At 42.5% G+C, this 20,638-nt stretch overlaps 1 protein-coding gene across 1 annotated transcript; it reads right to left on the bottom strand.

Annotated features, from left to right (window-relative positions):
• Positions 1 to 7,365: 7,365 nt before the first annotated feature.
• grk7b (G protein-coupled receptor kinase 7b) lies at positions 7,366 to 20,636 on the bottom strand. The gene is made up of 4 exons (XM_085131252.1): positions 19,001 to 20,636; positions 18,088 to 18,525; positions 15,202 to 15,473; positions 7,366 to 13,605 (listed from the first exon to the last, which is right to left on the bottom strand). Exons 1-4 carry the CDS (start codon positions 19,598 to 19,600, stop codon positions 13,278 to 13,280), a joined length of 1,638 nt encoding a protein of 545 aa, XP_084987378.1. The 5' UTR covers positions 19,601 to 20,636; the 3' UTR covers positions 7,366 to 13,277.
• Between the last annotated feature and the right edge of the window lie 2 nt (positions 20,637 to 20,638).

The raw sequence follows: 20,638 nt of genomic DNA, 5'->3' as shown, positions 1-20,638 counted from the left end.
GGTGGAACATGTGCTGTATTTCCTAAGGTTTAATCCAAGCTAATGTTTAAAACATTTGACCTTCATGTGTTGATATCACTGCACAGTCAAATGAGTTAATTCCGGCTTCAGTCACTGCGACTGCTTCAGCGACCTTGCGTAGCATACTTGCGAGGGATTACATCGATGATCTGTGATAAAGTGCTCGACTGTTTTCCACACGCTGCTCTCATGGGCACAAGGGCATTAGAGATGGATAGAGACACAGAGAGCACAAGAGAGAATGAGGGAGGGAGACGGAAATAGCAAGCGAGTTAAAAGGACACAAAGAGGGACAGAGAGATACTGAGAGTGAGAAACACAGGAAGACAGAAGGCCGGGTTAGAGGGAGGAATGAGCAGAAGCAACGGACTGCGAGCATGAGAGGGAGAGGGAGCAAAAGAGGGGAACAAAGAGCATATTGTCAGTGCTGGGCGCTAATCGTCTCCTCTTAGGCTGCCAGAGACAACAGGTGAGAGCAGTTTGACTCCCTGCAGGCTCCATGAGGCCTTCATGGCTCTCTGTGTGTGTCAGTGTGTGTGTGTGTGTGCGTGCCGTGGCCAGGGGACCACGGGAGAACTCACTCAATGCCAACTCAAACGGCAAATGAGGGCCGCACCATCAAAGTGTTCTTTTCAGACATGCCAGGGCCTCGGCCGTTTGTGTTTGTGTGTACGGGCGAGTATGCACATTGTGCGAGCGTCCCCATTTGCATCATGTGCAGTATCTCCTCCCACCAGCCGTAATAATTGTATATGTGTTCAAAGCGACAACGGAAAAGGACATTGCACCGGCTGGAAAAATATATATATATATGAAAGAGGAGTGCCTTTGATGTTTACAAGAGTGCGTGGGCTTATTATGTGTTAACAATCTGACAAAGCATGCGACCCAGAGCAGCTGTTTGAAAAAGTCTCACCTTCAGGAGGATGGAAGTGACTGCAGAATATCAAGCAGGAGTGATTAAGCAAGGAGAGCAGCTGTAAGTGATGCGGGTTTAAAAGCAAAATACATTTCTCAGGAAGGGGAGATCTCATGTTAGTGTTGCATTTCAGTGAAGTGACTAGCAGACCTCACCGCGTAGATGCTTCTCGGAGGTGAAAATTTGATGGTGAGGACTAGAGATGGCACGATACCACTTTTTTATATCCGATACCGATACCGATATCATAAATTTGGATATCTGCCGATACCGATATGAATCCGATATAGTGTTTTTTAATCAATAAAACTGTTTTTTTTAAATATCTTGCTGCATTTTGTATAAGTTTATACTCAAGTTTAAATAAATAACAACACTAAAGCTATTCTGTTATACCTGTATGTAAAAAATACACTGCGCCCAAAATATTTCATAGTTCAGCAATACCAATCTAATAAACTTAAACCTGCTCCATCCTTCCTATTCTGGTATTTTAAAGAGTACTTAGCAGAAATATTAAGCACTAATAGGGTTGCAAACTCCCAGCAAAAAAAAATAGGGAACCACCCTCCACCTCATGATGCTTAATCGATGTAATCAAATTTAATTTGATGCAGGGAGGAAAATGCACAGAAATAAATTGTTTTTCAAGAATAATTAAATAGATTCAACATCTTTCTTCAACAAAATTGCAGACTGCACAGATGGTACCTTCCCAAAGGAAAAAGTACTATAGCTTACTAGGGTATATTAGAATTAACAGTTACTATATACAGTAATGGACTTATATTTTTTTTTTTACATCAGATTAAAACTTTGGGTGTAAGAGGCAGATAATTATTTATTAAAAGCTAGACATTTTAAATGAGAATAAGAAAGAAAAGTATGTCTTTGTGCCCCCTTTTCCCTGTTCATGCCCTATCGGCCCCCCTGGCTAAACTTTGCTAGATCCGCCCCTGCACAGTTACCAGCCGTCAGCTGCATAGAAAAGGATCCTGGTGTAGAAAGTAATATTAAATAAATTCTAACAACAGCTTATCAAGCTTAAACGTGCTGCTGTTGTTTAGCCGCTGGTTTCCTCTTTCTGGTGCAAAGTGGGCCAAAAACAAACAAGAGAGACAGACTCGCGACAGAAAAGCTGATCAGCTGATCATTGATCAGTTTCACCTTTGAAGTAGCAGCAGGAGAGAGAGAGAGACAGAGAGGCAGTCGCTCCATATATTGGTTGTTAATCTTAACGCGAGAATGCTTTACAAACATTCAGAGATGAACTTACACACTTGCTTTACTTCTCTCTGGGAAAACGTCCTCGGAGATGAAATGCTGGTTTGGTAGCACACAGCCGCTCTATCACGTGATGCACACTGCTGCGAGTGCTATGGTTATGAGCCGGGTTATGCCTTGTAGCAAGTTTTGTGAGGTGCTTTTTTGATATTTAATGGATCGGATTACATTTTTTATTTCTCGCCGATATCCGATCCAGGAATTTGGGTCAGTATCGGACCGATACCGATACCTAATATCGGATCGGTCCATCTCTAGTGAGGACTAGACCTGGAGTTAAAGCACATGAAGAGGAACAGATCACAGGGGAGGGGGGACACTGATGTAGAAGTCTCAAAAATGTTCATTTTGTTTTCTAAATTCACAAAATTGTTTTCCTTTCTCCTCTAAAAGTCTAGTTTTTAGGTTAGTTTTAGTTTACTATAATAACCTTGGTATGGACTTTGTGACAGTAGGAAGGAAAAACTCGCTTTTAGCAGGAAGAAAAGTCTGGCAGAACCAGGCTCACGCCCACACATGTGGCCCACACATGGGCCAGCACAAGACCAGTTGCAGACACACTGGTGGTCCTGTGCTGGCCCATGTGTGGATTACCTCTGGCAAACCAGATCTGGGCCACCAAACGGCCGTCATTCTTTGTGGTATGTGGGCCACGTGTAAGTTGTGTGCAGCCACGGGCCAGTTGCAGACACACTGCTGGCCCGGTGCTGGCACAGATGTCAGCCTAGTGAAGCCATGTAATAACAACATGTACCGAAACATGTTAGCGCAAAAGAAACATGACAAAACTCTGTTCAGACAGTGAACAGACTGATTCTTATATAGCACTTTTCTACTCTCCCAGATTACTCAAAGTGCTCCATACAACATGACACATTCACCCAATCACACACTTTCTCTAAACTGAGAACTTCCTAACTACATTCGTACACATCAACACAGTTGATATGCAGACTGGAGGAGGCAGGGATCAAACCACCAACCTTTTGATCAGTAGATGACCCACGCTACCTCCTGAGCTACAGCCACTGGGTGGTAACCATAAGTAAACCGTCACTAGGTTTTGCATAAAGTGTACACTCACAAACCTGTCAAACCTGCTTTTGAAACGTTGGCTACTATAGCAGTATAGTATTGTAACATAGCATTTGGGTCTTCTAACTAAAATAGGAAAATAAATAGCACCATTATTGCCAGACATGGCCCACATCTGGTTGACATACACCCCGCCATGACACTGGTCAGTCAGAAGTGCCAGATTGATGCTGGACCCGGGCCAGACCTGTTTTCTATGAGCCTGGGCCACATACACCAAACTACAATCTGGCCAGATGTGGCATGCCATCACATAAACAGTGCCATCTACACCAGGCCTGGCCCATATCTGGATGACATACCACTTACCATGCCAGGAGTCAGCCAGCAGTGCCGGGCCTGACCTGTCTGCTATGTGGGTAGGATGGGGCAATTGGGTAAACATATCCAATTTTGGGGGAAGTGATTGGGGTATTTTTCTACTTCAAACCATTAACTTAGTAAAAAATGAACTTGTAAAGCACAAAAGCTGAAGAGTGTACAGACGTGCATCTCTCCTTTTCACTGTGTTGTACAGACGTTGAAAGACCTGGTATTGTATGCGGACTGCAGACTTACATGAGTCATTAAAAAAAGTCGCAATAAACCAGAATTTTCCATTAAAATGAATAATTTCTGTGTCCTGAGAATTCACTGGTGTTGCGGCTGGCGTGACCTGTCTAGTTTGGCATACAACAGGTAAAACTCTGACTTCCAGAAAGCTTCAAAATGATGTAACATTTCTGAATGCTTATTTGGCCCTTTAGCCACAGCACTTTTGATAATGCAGTTATGGAAATATAAGCACAGTGACAAGTTCTGGCAATACACAGCCATCCGAAATGACGTCACTTGTTTCAGTCTCAATTTAAGCCCTTTGTGATCCTTTGACTTCCAAATAGAAGAAAAACAGCCATCAGTACCATTTTAGGTGTTCCTGCCATTGTGTTGGTCACTCTGAGAGTGGAAAAGAGCTGCAGTGGAAAACAAAAAGCAGTGTAAGCTCTGGTGTGCAGGGCATGTAGCATTAACTATGCATGCAGGGATAAACAAATGTACCAGAGTCACAGCAGACCATGTCGGGAAACATCTGGGGGGAGTGTGTGCGTGTATTTATGCTGGCATATTTATGTGTGGGTGTGCATGTGTGTGTGTGTGTGTGTGTGTGTGTGTGGGAGTCGGCAGACCGCAACCTCCTGATCATCACAAGATAAAGCCCGGCCCTTTAATCCATCGAACATGCGACTACAAAACGTCATTCACTGAAGATAAAAATAAGCACGATAAGGTTACAGTGTGGAGTTTTTAGATTTGAGGCGTGTCACCACTGAAAGCACTCTCAGCAGAAGTTGTGGTCGGCGTTAGTGAACCTGCAACTCGAGCTCAGTTTTCTTTTAAATGCCAAAAAGATTGCTGGCAAACAAGAAAGAGCCAAAAGTAGAACCTCCTAAATTAGCCCATCAGTCAAAACAAGTGGTAGAACCTCCGAGGACGCCAGCGTCCAGAGAGTGTTTAAAACTGAATGTTTCATGTGGGAACTAAGATCAATCTTTTTTTTTTTATTATTTTTATCACACACAGTTTTCAGTTTTCAGGATAAATAAATATCTAGTTTTTCTGGTACTGTTGGACTGTAGTCCTTTATGTGGAAGACACCGCTACAATATAGTTGTAACATTTTGATCATTCCTGAATCCTGATTTATCTTTTTTTTTTTTTTTTAACTATTTCTTTTGCATGCAAACAGCTTCTTTTTTGTCAGTTTAAGGGCAATTTTTCCAAGAGTTGACTGATTTTAGCTACCCTAACATAACACGGCTTCAATAAATCTGTACTAAAGGCTGCAAACTCCTTTGTGGTTGTCTGGCCTGTAGCATTTAGCCCGGAGTGAATGTCACACACACCTTCTGTGGGTCAGCAGTGTACTTTAGTACAGATATCCCCTTTTCTATTTGTAGCTAAAAAAAATGTAAGGTGTGGTTTACAACTGCTCCGTCTGTCTCAACAAATTTTAGGCTAAGAAACAAGGCTGGAATAAACTAAACAGTGTGGGCACAATGACCTTATTCAGGCCTGCAAGTCTTGGTTAATTGATTGATTAGAGCATATAAAATACATGTGACATGCATTTTAAACTTAATGCATTTTTTCAAAAATATAAAATAGAACACAAACATATTATATTTGCATTTATTACAAATATCATACAGTTTATCAGGTACAGCTGTGGTCACAACTGTGCCACTCTGGTCAGCTAAGAGCAGGAAACTGAGATACAGTTTTGCACAGGACCTTTAGTACCAACATTTAAACACCACAGTCTAACTGAGCATATTGCTGCCCCTTCAATTCCTTTATCACCACAGTGTACCCACCTACCGATGGCTGCTTCCAGCAGGATAAAATGCACCGTGTCACAAAGCTTAAATCATCTCAAATGCTTTCTTGAACTTGACAATGAGTTCAGTGTACTTTAAAGGCCTCCACGGTCACCAGATCTCACTCCAACAGAGCACCTTCAAGATGTGGTGCAACGGGAAATTCTCATTATGGATGTGGAGCTGACAAATCTGCAGCAACTGTTTGATGCCGTCATGTCAACGTGGACCAAAAACTCTGAGGAAAGTTTCCAGCACCTTGTTGGATCAGTGCCACGAACAATTAAAGCATCTCTGAAGGCAAAAAGATGTCCAACCAAGTACTACCCTAATAAAATGGCCACTGAACTATTTTTGTGCACCAAGATTGAATGTGAATCTGAATACTTTCTAAAGCAACTGCCTAATGAGAAGGCCTGAGGAAGTTAGGGGCCAGTTTGTTTGAGGCCAGAGAACAAGTTCTTGATGTAGATAAGCTCAAAGTGGACAATCCCCAGACCTCGTCTGCTCAGCGACATCTCCAGTCAGTACAAAGTGCATTCCTGTAAGAGTCTAAACATTTCACCAAATATCTGAGTGTATCTCATCTTCTTTCTTTCCTGCTCGTGTGGAGTCACTGTGTGAGAAGTACCTGTGAGGAAATTCCACAGAGTTTGGTCATAATAGTATGGGAGCAGTTTAATTATCTTTTTTTTTTTTTTTCAGCTCTGTACTTTATATAAACAGACTTCATATTTCAACAGAATCCACACATCGGCCTCTTTCTTTGTTACAGTCGCAGTATCCGTTAGCAGCATCAACACACCCCAGATGTCCAAGGACGGCCGCAGAGGAGCGAATTTAGCCACACACACACATGCCAAGTGATATTGACAGACTGGAAGAGGTAGATTAGAGAGTCTGGGAACACACACACACACACACACTTAAAGCAGAAAAAGACTTGGACTGAGTCCAGACCGTCTGTCGCGCCAACTGTCAGTCATATTACACTGCTAACAAAGAATGCAAGAAATACCAGCAAATTAAATCAAACTGGATACACTCTTAGAAACTAACACCGCCTCACAGATTACATTTCTGGTTCTCTGTCACCATTACCCAACGCCGTGATGACTTTTGTACCTGCTCCTGAGCACACACACATACACACGAGCAGCATATCTGTCCACACAAACACAGATGCCAGCAGTCCCCCCCACAGTCGGTGACCCCTGAGGCAGCACGGTGCACTGCAATTAAAGCACATTAACACATGCACCACAACTGTTTCTTTCCTTCACTGTTTAAGATGAGGAGTTGTAAAGTGTTTCCCTGATACCGTATTCTGTATCATTATATCCCTCTCCCTTCGTTTGATGTGCTGATCTTCAATCACCCTGCACTGGAGGGGTGAAGGAACATCAGAAAGCTTAACGCTCCGGCCAACTCCGGTTTCAGGATGCTATAACTTTTTGAACTTTAAGCTGTTTCCTTGGGATTTTCTACTTGTGGGAGAGAACTTTATTCCTAGTGACAGGTGACTGGAGAGATGTGGCAGACTGCTGATCAAGGAAATGGCTGAACTGTGAAAGTTAAGAAGCAGACATGCAGACATGCAAGCATGTTGGATTTATTCTTTGGATTTATTCTTTAGTGAATATGTCCATGTTGGACATATTCACTAAAGCTGTGCATTTTGTGTTGATGAAATGTGATTGAAACATGTTTAAATGAAGTAAGTTGTCACTTTATTCCAACACTATTCAATAACTTTTACCCAAATACTACTTGGACATGTAAATACTACATGTTGTCTTCATATTACATAATGTTCAACAAAGTCTAGATAACATGAAAAGTTAATGGATTCACAACAACTTCCACTGTATCCATCCTACTATCTTTATTCGGGTTGCAGAGGAGCTGGAGCATAACCCAGAAGTGATAGGGTAAGAGGCAGGGTACACCCTGGACAGGTCACCAGTCTCTCACAGAGAGACAACAACTATTTGCACTCACATTCACACTTATAGGTTATTTTGAATCACCAATTAACCTAACTCGAATAACTGCATGACTTTTAACTGTGGGAGGAAACCAGACTACCCAGAGAGAACCCACTGCAAACTATCTAGATTGGGGATTTGAACGCACGCCCTTCTTGCCGTGAGGCAACGGTGTTAACCACCACGTCACCAAACTGTCAAACCAGGCTTAACAAAAGTAGGAAAGCTATGATTACAAGGATTCATGCAGAATTTTCTTTATGTTTTTGTCCTTGACAGGTTAAACCACAATAAATAGCGATAGCGTACATGTGGTGTGTGTGTGTAGTTGTCCGCCTCTTATAAACCCAGTCCAGCAACTAACCACTCTTACTAGATCCTATCATGTCATCTCAACAAGAACAAATTAAGTTGTTGAATATTATTCAGATCCTACATGATTTAATTACGTTCACCATAGAAACATGAAATAATTTGTTCAAATTACAAGTTATACTTTTGTAAATGCAACAACCGCCCAATTTCCTTTTTATGAGTGTAGGGAACTGTCTGATTGTTGAGGTTTGTTCTGTATTATTGTAGATTCTTTACATTATAAAGTGCCTTAAGGCAGCTGTTATTGTCAATTGGCATTATATAAATAAAATGAAATTAATTGTTGGCGTTTATTTTAAAAAAACCAAACCCTTTGTTGTCAAATAGGCAGCCAATGGTAAATGGACTACTCTACCTGAGCACTCTTTACAACATGCTCCATTCACACAAGCAGGTTTTTGTTTTTTTTACTATACTTTACCGGAGCAGTCTGGGATCAAACCATCAACCTTACAATTAATAGATGACCTGCTCTGCCTCCTGAGCTACAGCCATTAAAGAAAACCATTAAAACCACCTTTGGAACTCCTCCAGCCTTAATGCCACCACCACTGTCATGGCAAAATGATGGTTGTTGGATAATTTCTGTGCTGTTGCAATGACACGAAGACTCAGTACATCCATCTGTTCCTCCATCTGTTCCTCCATCCATCCATCCATCAATCCACCTGGATGGGCTTGCAGAGGTAGTAGTGCAGAGACTCTCTGGACCAATATCCTCTTGATCCTCTAGTTCTTCTGGAGGGGACACACTTGCTCTTGCTGCTTGCTCTAATGTCTACGTATCGCCGATATGTCAGAAGGTAAGGATGATTGCTGTGCTGTAGCAATAACACAAAGACTCAATCCGTCCATCTTTCCATCTATTTATCTGCCGATATAACATTAGGTAAGACTTACATACTATACTGAAGCTTAGGATCCAGACACAGCAATGGGCAAGTAAAGTCTTCTACATATGTGCTCCTGTAAGTAATTTTTATCCACTTCTAAGCCTTAAGTGGTTGTTTTTCCAATCACCTGACACTGATATGTTAACCCTTTAAGGTCAGAACCTTAACCCTAGCTCTATGTGTTGGGGAAAAGCAAAAAGAACTTTTGCGGACAATATTTAAATAGCATTTGACGAGTCAGAATAATTATTTGTTTTGTCCTCTAGTTGACAAGATTTTGGAGTAATCACATGGGCTTGACAGGGTTGATGTCTTGGGGTAATTTTCGCTGCTTTCGATATAGCTGTGCAGTCATGGTTCAAGTCATGAGTTTGGAAACCGGTGCCATCATTTGATCTGGCAGCTTTTTTTGTTTGTTATTGGAGAAAAACGTCAGAACATGAGATTAAATCACATAAACAGATGATTCTTGCAGTAAAGGCCAAACATGGTGCAGAGATAGGATGACAGCTAAGACTGTTTATAAATGTGTGTGTGTGTGTGTGTGTGTGTGTGTGTGTGTGTGTGTGTGTGTGTGTGTGTGTGTGTGTGTGTGCCTTGTCCATGACGTTGTCCACCCCCCTGGCACTGGAAGGGGTCTGAGGTCTGGGCACCATGGAAACTACCCACTGGGCCTCAGTGGGGAAGAACATCATGCACACACACGCTCTGTTTCTGTTGGACCGCCAAGCACGAATTCACTTATTTGTGGAAATGTTAAGAATTCAAGCAATGAAGCTTAGAAAATTGAACGTGAACCAAAAGAGCAAAGCACTTTCTGGGCTGTAGCAGTGAGGCTCACACTGGCAGCTGAGCGGAATGAGGATCTCCGACCTGATCTGGTGCTCGATTGGTGTTCAAATTTTTCTATATTTTTGTTACGCTGAATGGCGTGAAATTTGCCTAGAAGGGAGAAAAAGAAAAGATTTCAACCATTTAAAAACAGACTTTAATCCTAAAAATATAGACCTCACACCAGCTTTGAGTACGAGACAGCGTGCAACAGCTCTCTTCCTCCTTCATTCTCTCCCTCATGGCTGGCTCTCGTTTTCCTCCAGCAGACAATGGCCTCTCTGTCTCTGCTATTTAACCATTTTCTCACCTATCCCAAACACGCACACACACATAGAAGTGCGTATATAAACATCGCTCGGTGTAATTTTCATGTTTACGCCTTTTGAAGAACACGCACACATACGCACGCAGAGCCAAAAAAGGGGAAAAAGCAGCGATATAAGTGGTGTGATACCATCCCGAGGATGCCAGGGCAGAACTGAAGTGTGGCACATGCCTTTGATGTGAATCCAGAGCATGGGCATGTAACAAACGCAGATACCAAATTACACCCTGTCCTGCTTTGATCTCTAAAACCCCACGCCTGCTTCTACAGAGGTAATAAGATTGTGTGTGTGTGTGTGTGTGTGTGTATGTGTGTGTGGATCAGAGAGAGAGTGCGTGAAAGTCTTCTGTGGGATCTGTGCACATCTTCTTCTGCACAATCGGTGCTACAGATGCAGAAAGGTGCGTGCACCAGTGTGTATTTGCATGCCTGAGTACAAATGTTTTATAGTACATGTCGTGTGTGCGTGTGTGTGTTGCAGAGTTGTTTGTGCTGTTTGTGAATTGGAGGGCAGCATTACAGCGCTGGGCCGTGGGGAACTAAACCCTGGCAGCAGCTTGTACGCGCCTGGTAAAAACATGTTCCTGGCGACCTTCTGCCGAGTTTGCCTTGTCGTCACGTCGTCCACAGTGGACTCCCCACTCTGCCTTCACAGTCACGATGATCAGGTTGCGTCTTGGATTTCCATCTTGAAGCACCCTCTAATCTCGTGACAGTGGAGCGTGAAGGGGGGCCACTTCTCCGCCCTGTAAGGTCGCCTCTCCCCTGCCCGCGCAGGAATTAGCGCAACACATGTTTATGTGTCCCTCATTACCTAAACGTGCTGAGGGGTTTGTTTTTTGTTTTGGAGGGTTACACTGACAGTGACAGATGAAGCAATCCGAATCAAATATTGAAGCAACATGATGTAACTGAAGACACAAGCGCCTCTCTGTTTTTCAGATCGACAGCGGGCTGCTTGGATAAATGATGACAGATGAGATCTGCAACCGTGAGATGAGCAACAAGAGGATAATCACAATAACTGCGTAGCTTTCGACCTGTAACTTCACATGTCATCGCTCTTGTGACTCACCTGTTTGCAGAAATCATCAGCGGCAGGAGGACAGGGAAATAACTTTATTTCACTCGAGGTTTTTGGAAATGTGCTTTTATTTTCTTTCATCACAGCTTGTTAAAAAAAAAAAAAGGTTTGCCAGCATCAGTAGCAAAAAAGATGATCCATAAAATCCTTGCAAACCAAAATATGTTGTTGAAAGTATAAGAGCATATCATCTAAACTGCAAGAAAAGCACATTTCTGTGTTCAGAAATGCATTACAAAACATGATTGGCATTGTTTGGCACTAAGGTACGGTGGCCCTGAGAGGTCAAATACACTGCAACTTAAGAAAACAGAAGCAGATAGAAAAACACAACGGAAAAGTTTTCGGGGACAGAATAATGTGACAGATGAGCTGTGATGCATGTCAGTTTTAGTCACATACTGTAGAAACATGTTTGGTATTAGCTATTTACTGTTAGCTTGTCACATCCGTGTCTGGTCCGTCACCTTATTGTCTCCCCAAAAACTGTTCCGTTGTGCTTTGTGAAACTTTGTTTTGTTTTTGTTTAGTTATTATGTTTTTTCTATTTGCTGGTGTGTGATACTGCAGTAGTAGTATGTACTGATCCAATACTAAGTATATACCAATACCAAGTACCAATACTTCTAACCTATAGAGCCAGCTTCTGTAAGGGATCAGCGTGCCATTATTAATGAGAACAATCAGCATCAATTTGGAAATTCTGAGCACATTTTAATGACCACTAAATCACGGTGATTTTTACTTTCCACAATAATTATTTTACACAACAAAACACAACTTTTAGCTTTTTATGTATTTTAAATCTGAATGTTTTTGGAGACTGTCTTGTGCCTGTCTTTAAAGCAGTTTGGGTCAACTTCTGTTGGTTATTACATTCACAGACATTTTTGGAATTTATTTTTTCATTTTCAAAAACTAAAGTATCGATTCTATAGCCCCAGTATCGGTCGGATACCAATACCAGCGTTGGTATCTAGAATATCGATATCTGGATCGAGCTGCCCACCACTTTTCTTAAGTTGCAGTTGTTTAAAAGTTTATAAGTAAAAATAAGTCAAAAATAAGACACCTAGGGGATTCTGGTAGCCTAAAGGCCAAACCTGCCCCCCTGAAATCTGCTGTTTTCCAAGCAGAAGCTACAGTAGAGTCTGCAACGATTGATTAGCAGCAACAGTCTGTTGATTTACTGTAACCTGAGTCTTCAGTCATGAATCAGGAGAAACTATGGATCCTTAAAGGCAACTTGTGTGTGAAAGGTTTTCTCAAACAGCCTACTTTTTGTTGTTGTTGTTGCTGTGCACTGAGCACAGCAACAAGGGGTTTGTGCATAAACAAAGGGTGATTTGAGGGGGCTGTAAAGGGGTTTGGCGTTGGCTTGATGGTGCCAGAAAATCTATGTTAACATGTTCTCAAGTGGAAAAAAGTTTGTGCATGTACGACAATTTGTCTCCCTCGGTCGTTAAAATTAGTGAACGAGTCATCCAGTGCTTGTAAATACCAGAGCAGCGCGGGATAATGGGGATGATGATGATGAGTGCCGCGGGAGGTTGAGCGAGCTCCGTGAGCATCTGGCGGCACTCAGTGGTGCGCTGAGAGACTTCATCAGCACGACCCTGGGCAGGAGCTCATCAGAGGGGGAAAGAAGATGGGCTCTTCAGAGGGCCCGCGTGAAACGTGGGTCACTAATAGAAAGGTGGCGCATTAGTGTGATGACATGCAGCCATTATGGAGCTTGTTTACAAACACACGTAAACAGCTGCCTGCCAAAAATTGCCGAGTGATGTAATGGAAACTATGAAGGTGCTGGGATCTGCTGTCTCACCGGGAACAGAGGGCAAAGTATAAAGCCGCAGCTGCAGTACAATGTCAGCATGTTTTCCATCTGGGCATTAATACTGCGAGTTTATTTTACTGCAGCTACTAATGTCCTATTATGTTTGGCTGTGGCTGCATAATGAAATTATTTATGTGGGGAAATGTACTGAGGTTAAGGAAAAAGGGCACGCGTAAAAAGGTTTCCAAGGCACATAATTGAAGGCACTTCGATTTAAGGACATCTGTGCATATTCAAGTGTCCAAAATTCCTCCTGTTTGTGTGCTTAGAAAAGGACACACAGCCTGGTTTTCCACGCAGTCTCTCGGTCGCATTGGATGACCGTGGCGCTGTTTAGCTCGTCAAACATGCCGCTGTCAATCATCTCCTTCTGCCACTGCATGGACACTGCGCCCGTGCTGAACTCCCTGAAGAACTTCTCATCCTTGGTGTCAAACGTGACGTCCTTGATGTCAGAGTTGTCCTTGAACTCGTCCGCGTCTTTGGCGTAGACCACGTTGGGCATTGGCACCCAGGGGGCCTCCAGCAGGCCCGCCTCCAGGCGGTGGAAGTTGATGCTGTTGAAGAACTCGTGGCTTCGTGGGTCATCGCCTCTAAAGGTGATGGATTAAGAGGAAGTGTTACTTTGAGGCATTCAGAGAAATGCCTTGTACATTAACACAAAACATGTCAGAAATATGTGTCGAGAAGTTATTGCCACGCATTCAGAATCATCTGCCTCGCTTCCCCTTCTGTTGATTTTTTTATTTTTACACCCATATTCTACACCACTCCATCCAGCTTCAACCTTTCTGCACTTATCTTGACTCAGAGGTTATAATGAAGGTGACACATTACTGAGGAGTTTAAATAATTGAAATTACTGAAAACACGTAACTCCAGTGACCTAAAGTTTCACTGTCAATACAATAAACACATGTTCTTCTTGCATTTATGTAATTACAGAGCCGCTATGAAGCTATACCTATAAGCGGCTCTGTAAGTTTGTGCAAATGAAGCGAATTAAAAATAGCCTTCTTTGCTAACAAATAAAACTCAGAGCAGCCGAATGGCTTTAAAAATAGTAAAAGTAGAAAAATAAATGAGTCCAGCTGCAGATCAGCCAGCTGTGTTGGCAGGAAAAGCAAACAAATCTGTTCGTGCTCTGTTGTTAACTTTTCTCATTGGCTCCTTGGGAAACTCAGGACTGACCATGAACGTTTATGCATCCAATATATAAATATAAACATATGAAATTTGTTTCATAGGCTACAAATTTTTATAATTGGAGAATGTAAAGAATCACACAAAGTGACACGGAGCTGCTGGAGAGGACCAAAAGCAGAGCTGATGGTCACAAAGTTCCTCTGAAAGGCTTCGAGGACACACCCTCACTTTGTTGTGATGCTTGGAGAGAACTTAAGATGACAAGTTAAAAATATAAAAATAAACTGAAGCATTCCTCAGAGAAGTTTGAAAGTCACAAAATAAAAATCACAGCACATTCAAGTCGGTGCCTTCGTTTTCTCTCAGGTAATAATTTACTTTTTGAACAAATCTAGCGCCCCCTTGTGTCGGTGTGGTTGTAGTACTTCATCAGTGTTCATGTTGATGCTTTTTTTCTATCATTTGTGGTCGAAATCGAGCAATCTCTACTCAGGATTGTCTTAAGTGCTTCTTATGAAGGCCCTTTTGCTTCGTGGAGATGTTTCACCTCTCATTCAAGAGACTTCCTCAGTTCTGTAAGCTGACTGGATTTGGTGTTGGATAAGCGGGCGCAGGAAAATCCACAAGCAGGGGTTAAATATGTCAGACAGTTTTTAGAACTGAGGAAGCCTGTTTGATGAGAGGGGACAAAGCAAAAAGAAATCCAGCTGCCTTCATTTCAAGCGCTTAAAACTAACATGAGCTGAGAACCTACACTGAGATGTTTCTCTCGGGACTGCGCGTTACAAACATGGGAATGAATTTTGCTTCTATATCACAGGAAAAAAGGAAGTAAAAAACTATTTCGTGTGGCTGAATTTGAGAATGCTGAAATATTTATTTCTGTTTATTAAAGACTTCCTGGTCCCATTTCTTGTAAAAACCACACCAAGAGCCACAGCATGTTTTCATAAGTAAAAAAAAAGGAAGTGAGACGTTTTCTGCTGCCGGGCGACTTCGCTCCATTACATCTAAACCATTCAAACTTTCAGTGTTTTTCTTACTGGCACCCAAAGCGACGCGCCACCCTCTTCTTGAGGAAGCGGCTGATAATATCTTTGGTGGGAGCATCGAAGGATTTGTGTTCAAACTTGCACTCGTCCTCCAGGGTTCGGCGAGTCACCTCATCGTTCTGCACCTTCTCCCTGAAGTCTCTGAAAGGCAAGCGGGCGGCCACCATCTCATAAATGCTGCATCCCAGGGACCACCAGTCCACAGAGTAGCGGTAGTACTCCTGCTTCAGAACCTCAGGGGCCATGTAGCCAGTCGTACCAGCCTGACCACACACAGAGGGCACAAGAAGAGAATTTAGGTTTTCATTGTTTACAGGTTTTTGGGTTATTTTTTGTGGCATTCAACTAAATTAAGCTCCAAAGAATTGTCAGTCATTTGCTGAGGTGTGTGAATGTAGTATGGGGTGGGAGAAATGGGGGGAAATGGATAATCACGGTAGGAAATTAACAAAAGGCGACAAAACGTTGCTGCTTCCTTAGCAATTTATGATGCTCAGTAGGCGCCTAAAGGCCCAAAGTGTGCAAGCTGTTCAACACTGAGTCAATATCAAAACATGAACGTTGTTTCAATATTAAAAAAGGGTGCAAGAGTGACGTTAGGTCAACGTCAGATTTCAACGTTGATTCAATGGAATCACCTGATATTGACTAAACATTGAAACCACGTCTCCTTGCTATCTGGGTTGATACAAGCCAGGATGGATCCAGGCTTCATGTCCTTTACACCAAAGTCTGTCGCAGGAGAAATCCACACTCATCAGACCAGGAAACATTTTTCTCGTCTGATGCAAATTGTAGCTCCAGTTTCCTGGTCTCAGCTGACAGGATCAAGGTATTTTCACCCAGAGAACTGAGAACAGGATGTTTTCTCTTTTCAGACCATGCTCTGCAAACCCTGCAGATGTTTGTGTGGGGAAAATCCCAGCAGATCCAACAGGCCTTGAAACACTCAGACCAGCCTGTTTGGCACCAACAACCACACCACATTCAAATTTATTTACATCACCTTTCTTGCTCATTCTGGTGCTCAGTTTGAACTTCACTAGGTCACATTGACTCTCTCTCTGTGTCTAAATGCATTAAGTTTGTGCCGTGTGATCGGCTAATGAGATATTTGCATCACTGACGGTCTTGTCAGGTGTTACAATTTTGTCAAAGGCTTCTGTGGGTCTGACTTCCTTTGCATACAGAGGAGTTGCCCCCTGCTGGCCATTGAACAGAATGCAGGTTTAGGGCACTTAAGTATTTATTATTTTGCTCAACAGCTGGTTATGTGGAGCTGACAGACAGCAGTCTCTGATAGCCAGAAATACTAAAGACCGAGATTCAAAACGCACAACTGTAAAAAAGACCTTTTTCTGAAACCATTATAGAGCAGAGAATGAACGTTTTTGAGACCCAACATGATAATCTACTCCAACAAATCATTTATAGTTTGAATAATTATTTCAGTTATCTGCAACAAGAAGAGGCTGGATAAGATATACAGCTTCTGTTTAATTGAATATAACAAAAAACAATAAAACCTCAAGATAAAAATGAAGATGCTAGAATGCACCAAAACAAGATAAAGAGAAAATGATGATCCTTTAAAGCGGGGGTGTCAAATGTAAGGCCCAAGGACCAGAATCGGCCTGGTAAACACTACAATCTGGCCCACTGGATGGCTTTGGAAAATTTGAAGGGTATAAATTTGCGATCTTTACTGCAGAAATGTAATTAAATAATCGATAAATAATTAAATGACAGCTGATTTTCAATATCTGCTCTATAGATTTTAGTTTTTTTAAACTCAGTCCACAGTAAACAAAGAAAGAAAATGAGATTTTATTTGTAAATTAACTAAAGCTTTGAATTTTAAAATTACAAGACTGTCTGAAAAATTAAACAACCACAAAGTTTTCTGTAATCTTACACATTTCTTACAAATCTAAGCCCAAAGAGAGGTTTCATTTCCTACAGCAGCGTTTCTTTTTCAGGTAGAAAAACCAAGACATGTGATTGAAGTTGAACTTCTTTACTTCTATTGAAACTAAATAAATAAACGAGTAGTTAACTCTCTGGTCAGCAGATCGAATGCTTCTGATCAGACGACCCCACTCAGACGAGACCGGGTGTTCTCTTTGGTTGCTCCCAAACTGTGGAACAGCGTTCCCCTCACAGTCAAATCTGCTCCCTCCACTCAGTCCTTTAAAACTAGACCTAAAACCTTTTTTTACACACTGGCATTTGAGTCCTCCTGCACCTGCCAACATATATTTCTTGCTTATTACTTTCCCTTTTTTTCATTTTACATTTTGTGCAACACAAGTTGTACACCTCAGATCAAAGTGGGCTGTATGTGACCATGCTGCTTTAAAAGGCACTTGTGAGACTCATCCAGTGAGTGGAGACCTGCTGTGAATCCTCTGACTGTGTTCCTGGACAGACACCTGTAAGCTATATCTGGCAAAGCAAAGATTAGCCAGCGAATGCTAACAGGCTCTGGTCAATCTACCTTACATTTCTCAGGCTACGCAGCGTCCACCCGGGGATGAGGTCAGGCACCTTTTTAATGAGATTCATTTGGGTTACACAGGGCTGTGCACTTATTCGTTGTTGGCCTTAGCAGGACTGGGAGTCACTATATCTATTCCTGGTAAGCTCCTTGGAATGGCAGGTGAACACGCTGTGAGAGAATTCAGCGTTAATGTCAGTGAGGATTTTCTTAGTGAAGCAGAAAAATAATACAAAGCATTGGGTGGCCATGCAGGACAATAAAACAAGAGATTCTCTGGTATGGAGAGTAGAATTTCTTACTCTTGCACAAACCACAGAGATCCTCTGATCCTGCACATATCTGACACTGAAAGTCAAGGCTAATCTAGAGACACTCACCTTCTGGCAGATCATTTTGCCCTTGGACAGCTCCACAGCCAATCCGAGGTCTGACAGGCGACATTGTCCTTTACCATCCAGCAGCACATTTTCAGGCTTCATATCACGGTAGACGATGCCCATGTTGTGCAAGTGCAGGAGGCCACTGGTTATCTGGGCTGTGTAGTAAACCACACGTTCTATCCGTATGCCTCTCTTCCCTAAGTCGTATATGTGGAACCTGAGGTCTCCTCCAGTCATCAGGTCCATTACCAGGCACAGGTGGTGTCTGCTGTTGTAAGCATAAGCCAGGTTTACGATAAAAAGGCTGTTGACCTTTTCCAGAATCTGCTTCTCCACGAGAGCCATTCTCTCACCGCCTTTCTTCTTCAAACGCCTCTTATCCAGCTTCTTGCAGGCGTACATCTGGCCCGTGTGCTTCACCTGCACCGCGCACACCTGACGGACAAATTTATGACAAATCAATATGAAACATGTTTGAGCTACTTTCTGCTCTAAAGGACAAACTAGCCATGTTGCTATCACAACAGCCTAAAGGTGCTTTATGTTGTAAGATAAAGACAATATCATAGAGAAAACCAACAATTAGATGATTCCCTATGAGCAAGCACTTGGAGACAGTGGGAAGGAAAAACTCCCTCTTAACAGGAAGAAACCTCCAGAACAAGCCTCAGGGAGCGGCGGCCACCATTTAGGATTAAAGTGAGGAAGACAAGACAAAGGATACAATATAATACACAATAATAAATTGTACAACATAACATTATTCTGTAGAGGTGATTTAGGGGAATTATTTAAGTTAGTAGCCTGCCTCACTAATGTGAGTCACACAGTCGTGCTATTGGGCTGTAGCAGGAAAATCCGTTGACTGTCCAAACACTTTTATTCTGACGTTAATGTTTTTGGCACTCACCTCACCAAAGCCACCTTTTCCAAGAGTCCTGAACTCATAAAAGTATTTGTCAGTAATCTTTTGCCTCTCGTACTCCTTCCACTGCAGAAACCTGTAGAAGAACTGGCTTTTCAGGTACTCTGAGAAAGGTCTTCCCTTCAGGAACTCTCTAGTGGCTTCTCTCAGCTGGTCCAAAATCACCTCATCAAAGTTACTGTCTGATAAGTCCTTGCATGTTTCAGCATCTTCTTCGGTGAAGTAGGACCGGAATCCCGTAGACTGAGACTGGCAGAACTTGGCGAGGATCGTCTGTTTGGCTTTTTCTCTTTTTTCATCTTCGGCAAAGCTCCACTTGCTCAGCTCATCCAGAAACTCAGCAGCAGCCGCGTACTGGTCGTTAGAGGCCAGGAGAAACTGCTGGAACATTTTGCTCCCGATAGGCTGTTGCTCGCAGAGTGACTCGTACATCTCTCCCTCTGATGCCTGGAGAGCAGAGGTCTTCTTCAGCTTGGGCAGCGTCAGAGAGAGTCTCCGTTTTCTCAGCTCGTTGCGATCGATCTGCTGGGCATTCAGGTAGGTGGTGTTGGCCACCAAGTTGTCCAATCCTAGCAGGTCACCCATGCTGGATGGATCCTGTGGCACACCAGCGGGCAGCGGATGAACTTAAAACGCTGACGTTAACCCATCTGCAAGTTCTACGCTTAACTGAGCACCTGCATCCTGAGCATCCCTCACTTCTTGGGCCATGCATGTTTGAGTCCTTAAAAGCACCACCGTCCTTAGGGATTTGTTGGTGGCTAAGGGTTTATTCGTATGTGGCACACGGGGAAAGCAACTTATGTGGTTTGAACTTAAGAGGCTTTATCCTGGTCTATTCTTAGGAGTTACAAAGTGACTGTGTGCAGTAATTGGGCTGCCAGTATGACACGATGAGGTGGCTGATAAGGACCCTAACAAGTTATTGTAGGGTTGATGAACTCTTCATGAGAGTATAATGCCACTGACAAGGCTATATGTGCATGCAATTTGGTATGCACACTTGGTTTATTATAAAGTTATTATAGTCTTCACTAAATGAGTCATAATTGGCTCAGTAGCAGCTCAGGAATTGATTTTTCCCAACAGCTTACAAAGCGTCTGAAGACTTAAACGCCACCTTGGCTCACTTTAATATTTTTGCTTGTTTTAAAACAACCAACGTGTGTACTAATTCTGAATATAATTTTTTTAAAACCTCAGATAAATGACTGGATTTTCTGTTTCCTCTTTTACTTTATGGACAGAATAGCATGAAAAACTGGATGAATAGTTTATAATTTATACCAAATTCTGACCCTACCATCTGGATGTTGTAGCAGAATTTGAGACTCATCTGAACAGGGGACTTTTTTCCCCCCCAACATTTTGTCATCACCCAGTTTGAACCGGAGCCTCAGCTTCCTGTTCTTAGCTGACAGAAGGTGGTGGTCTTCTGCCGCTGTAGCCCATCTGCTTTAAGGTTCAGCACCTGCATTCAGAGATGCTCTTCTGCATATTCTGCAGTCTGACCAAACTCCTCTGACATCAAGAAATCTTCCCAGAATATTAGCATTTTGTGAAATATTCAGATTACCTTGTTTGCCACCAATAATCATGAGAAATTCAAAATCACTTCACCTT

This window comes from Neolamprologus multifasciatus, chromosome 14, assembly GCF_963576455.1.
Source record: "Neolamprologus multifasciatus chromosome 14, fNeoMul1.2, whole genome shotgun sequence".
In the NCBI taxonomy this organism is placed as follows: domain Eukaryota; kingdom Metazoa; phylum Chordata; class Actinopteri; order Cichliformes; family Cichlidae; genus Neolamprologus; species Neolamprologus multifasciatus.
This window is presented reverse-complemented; position numbering and strand designations above follow the sequence as displayed.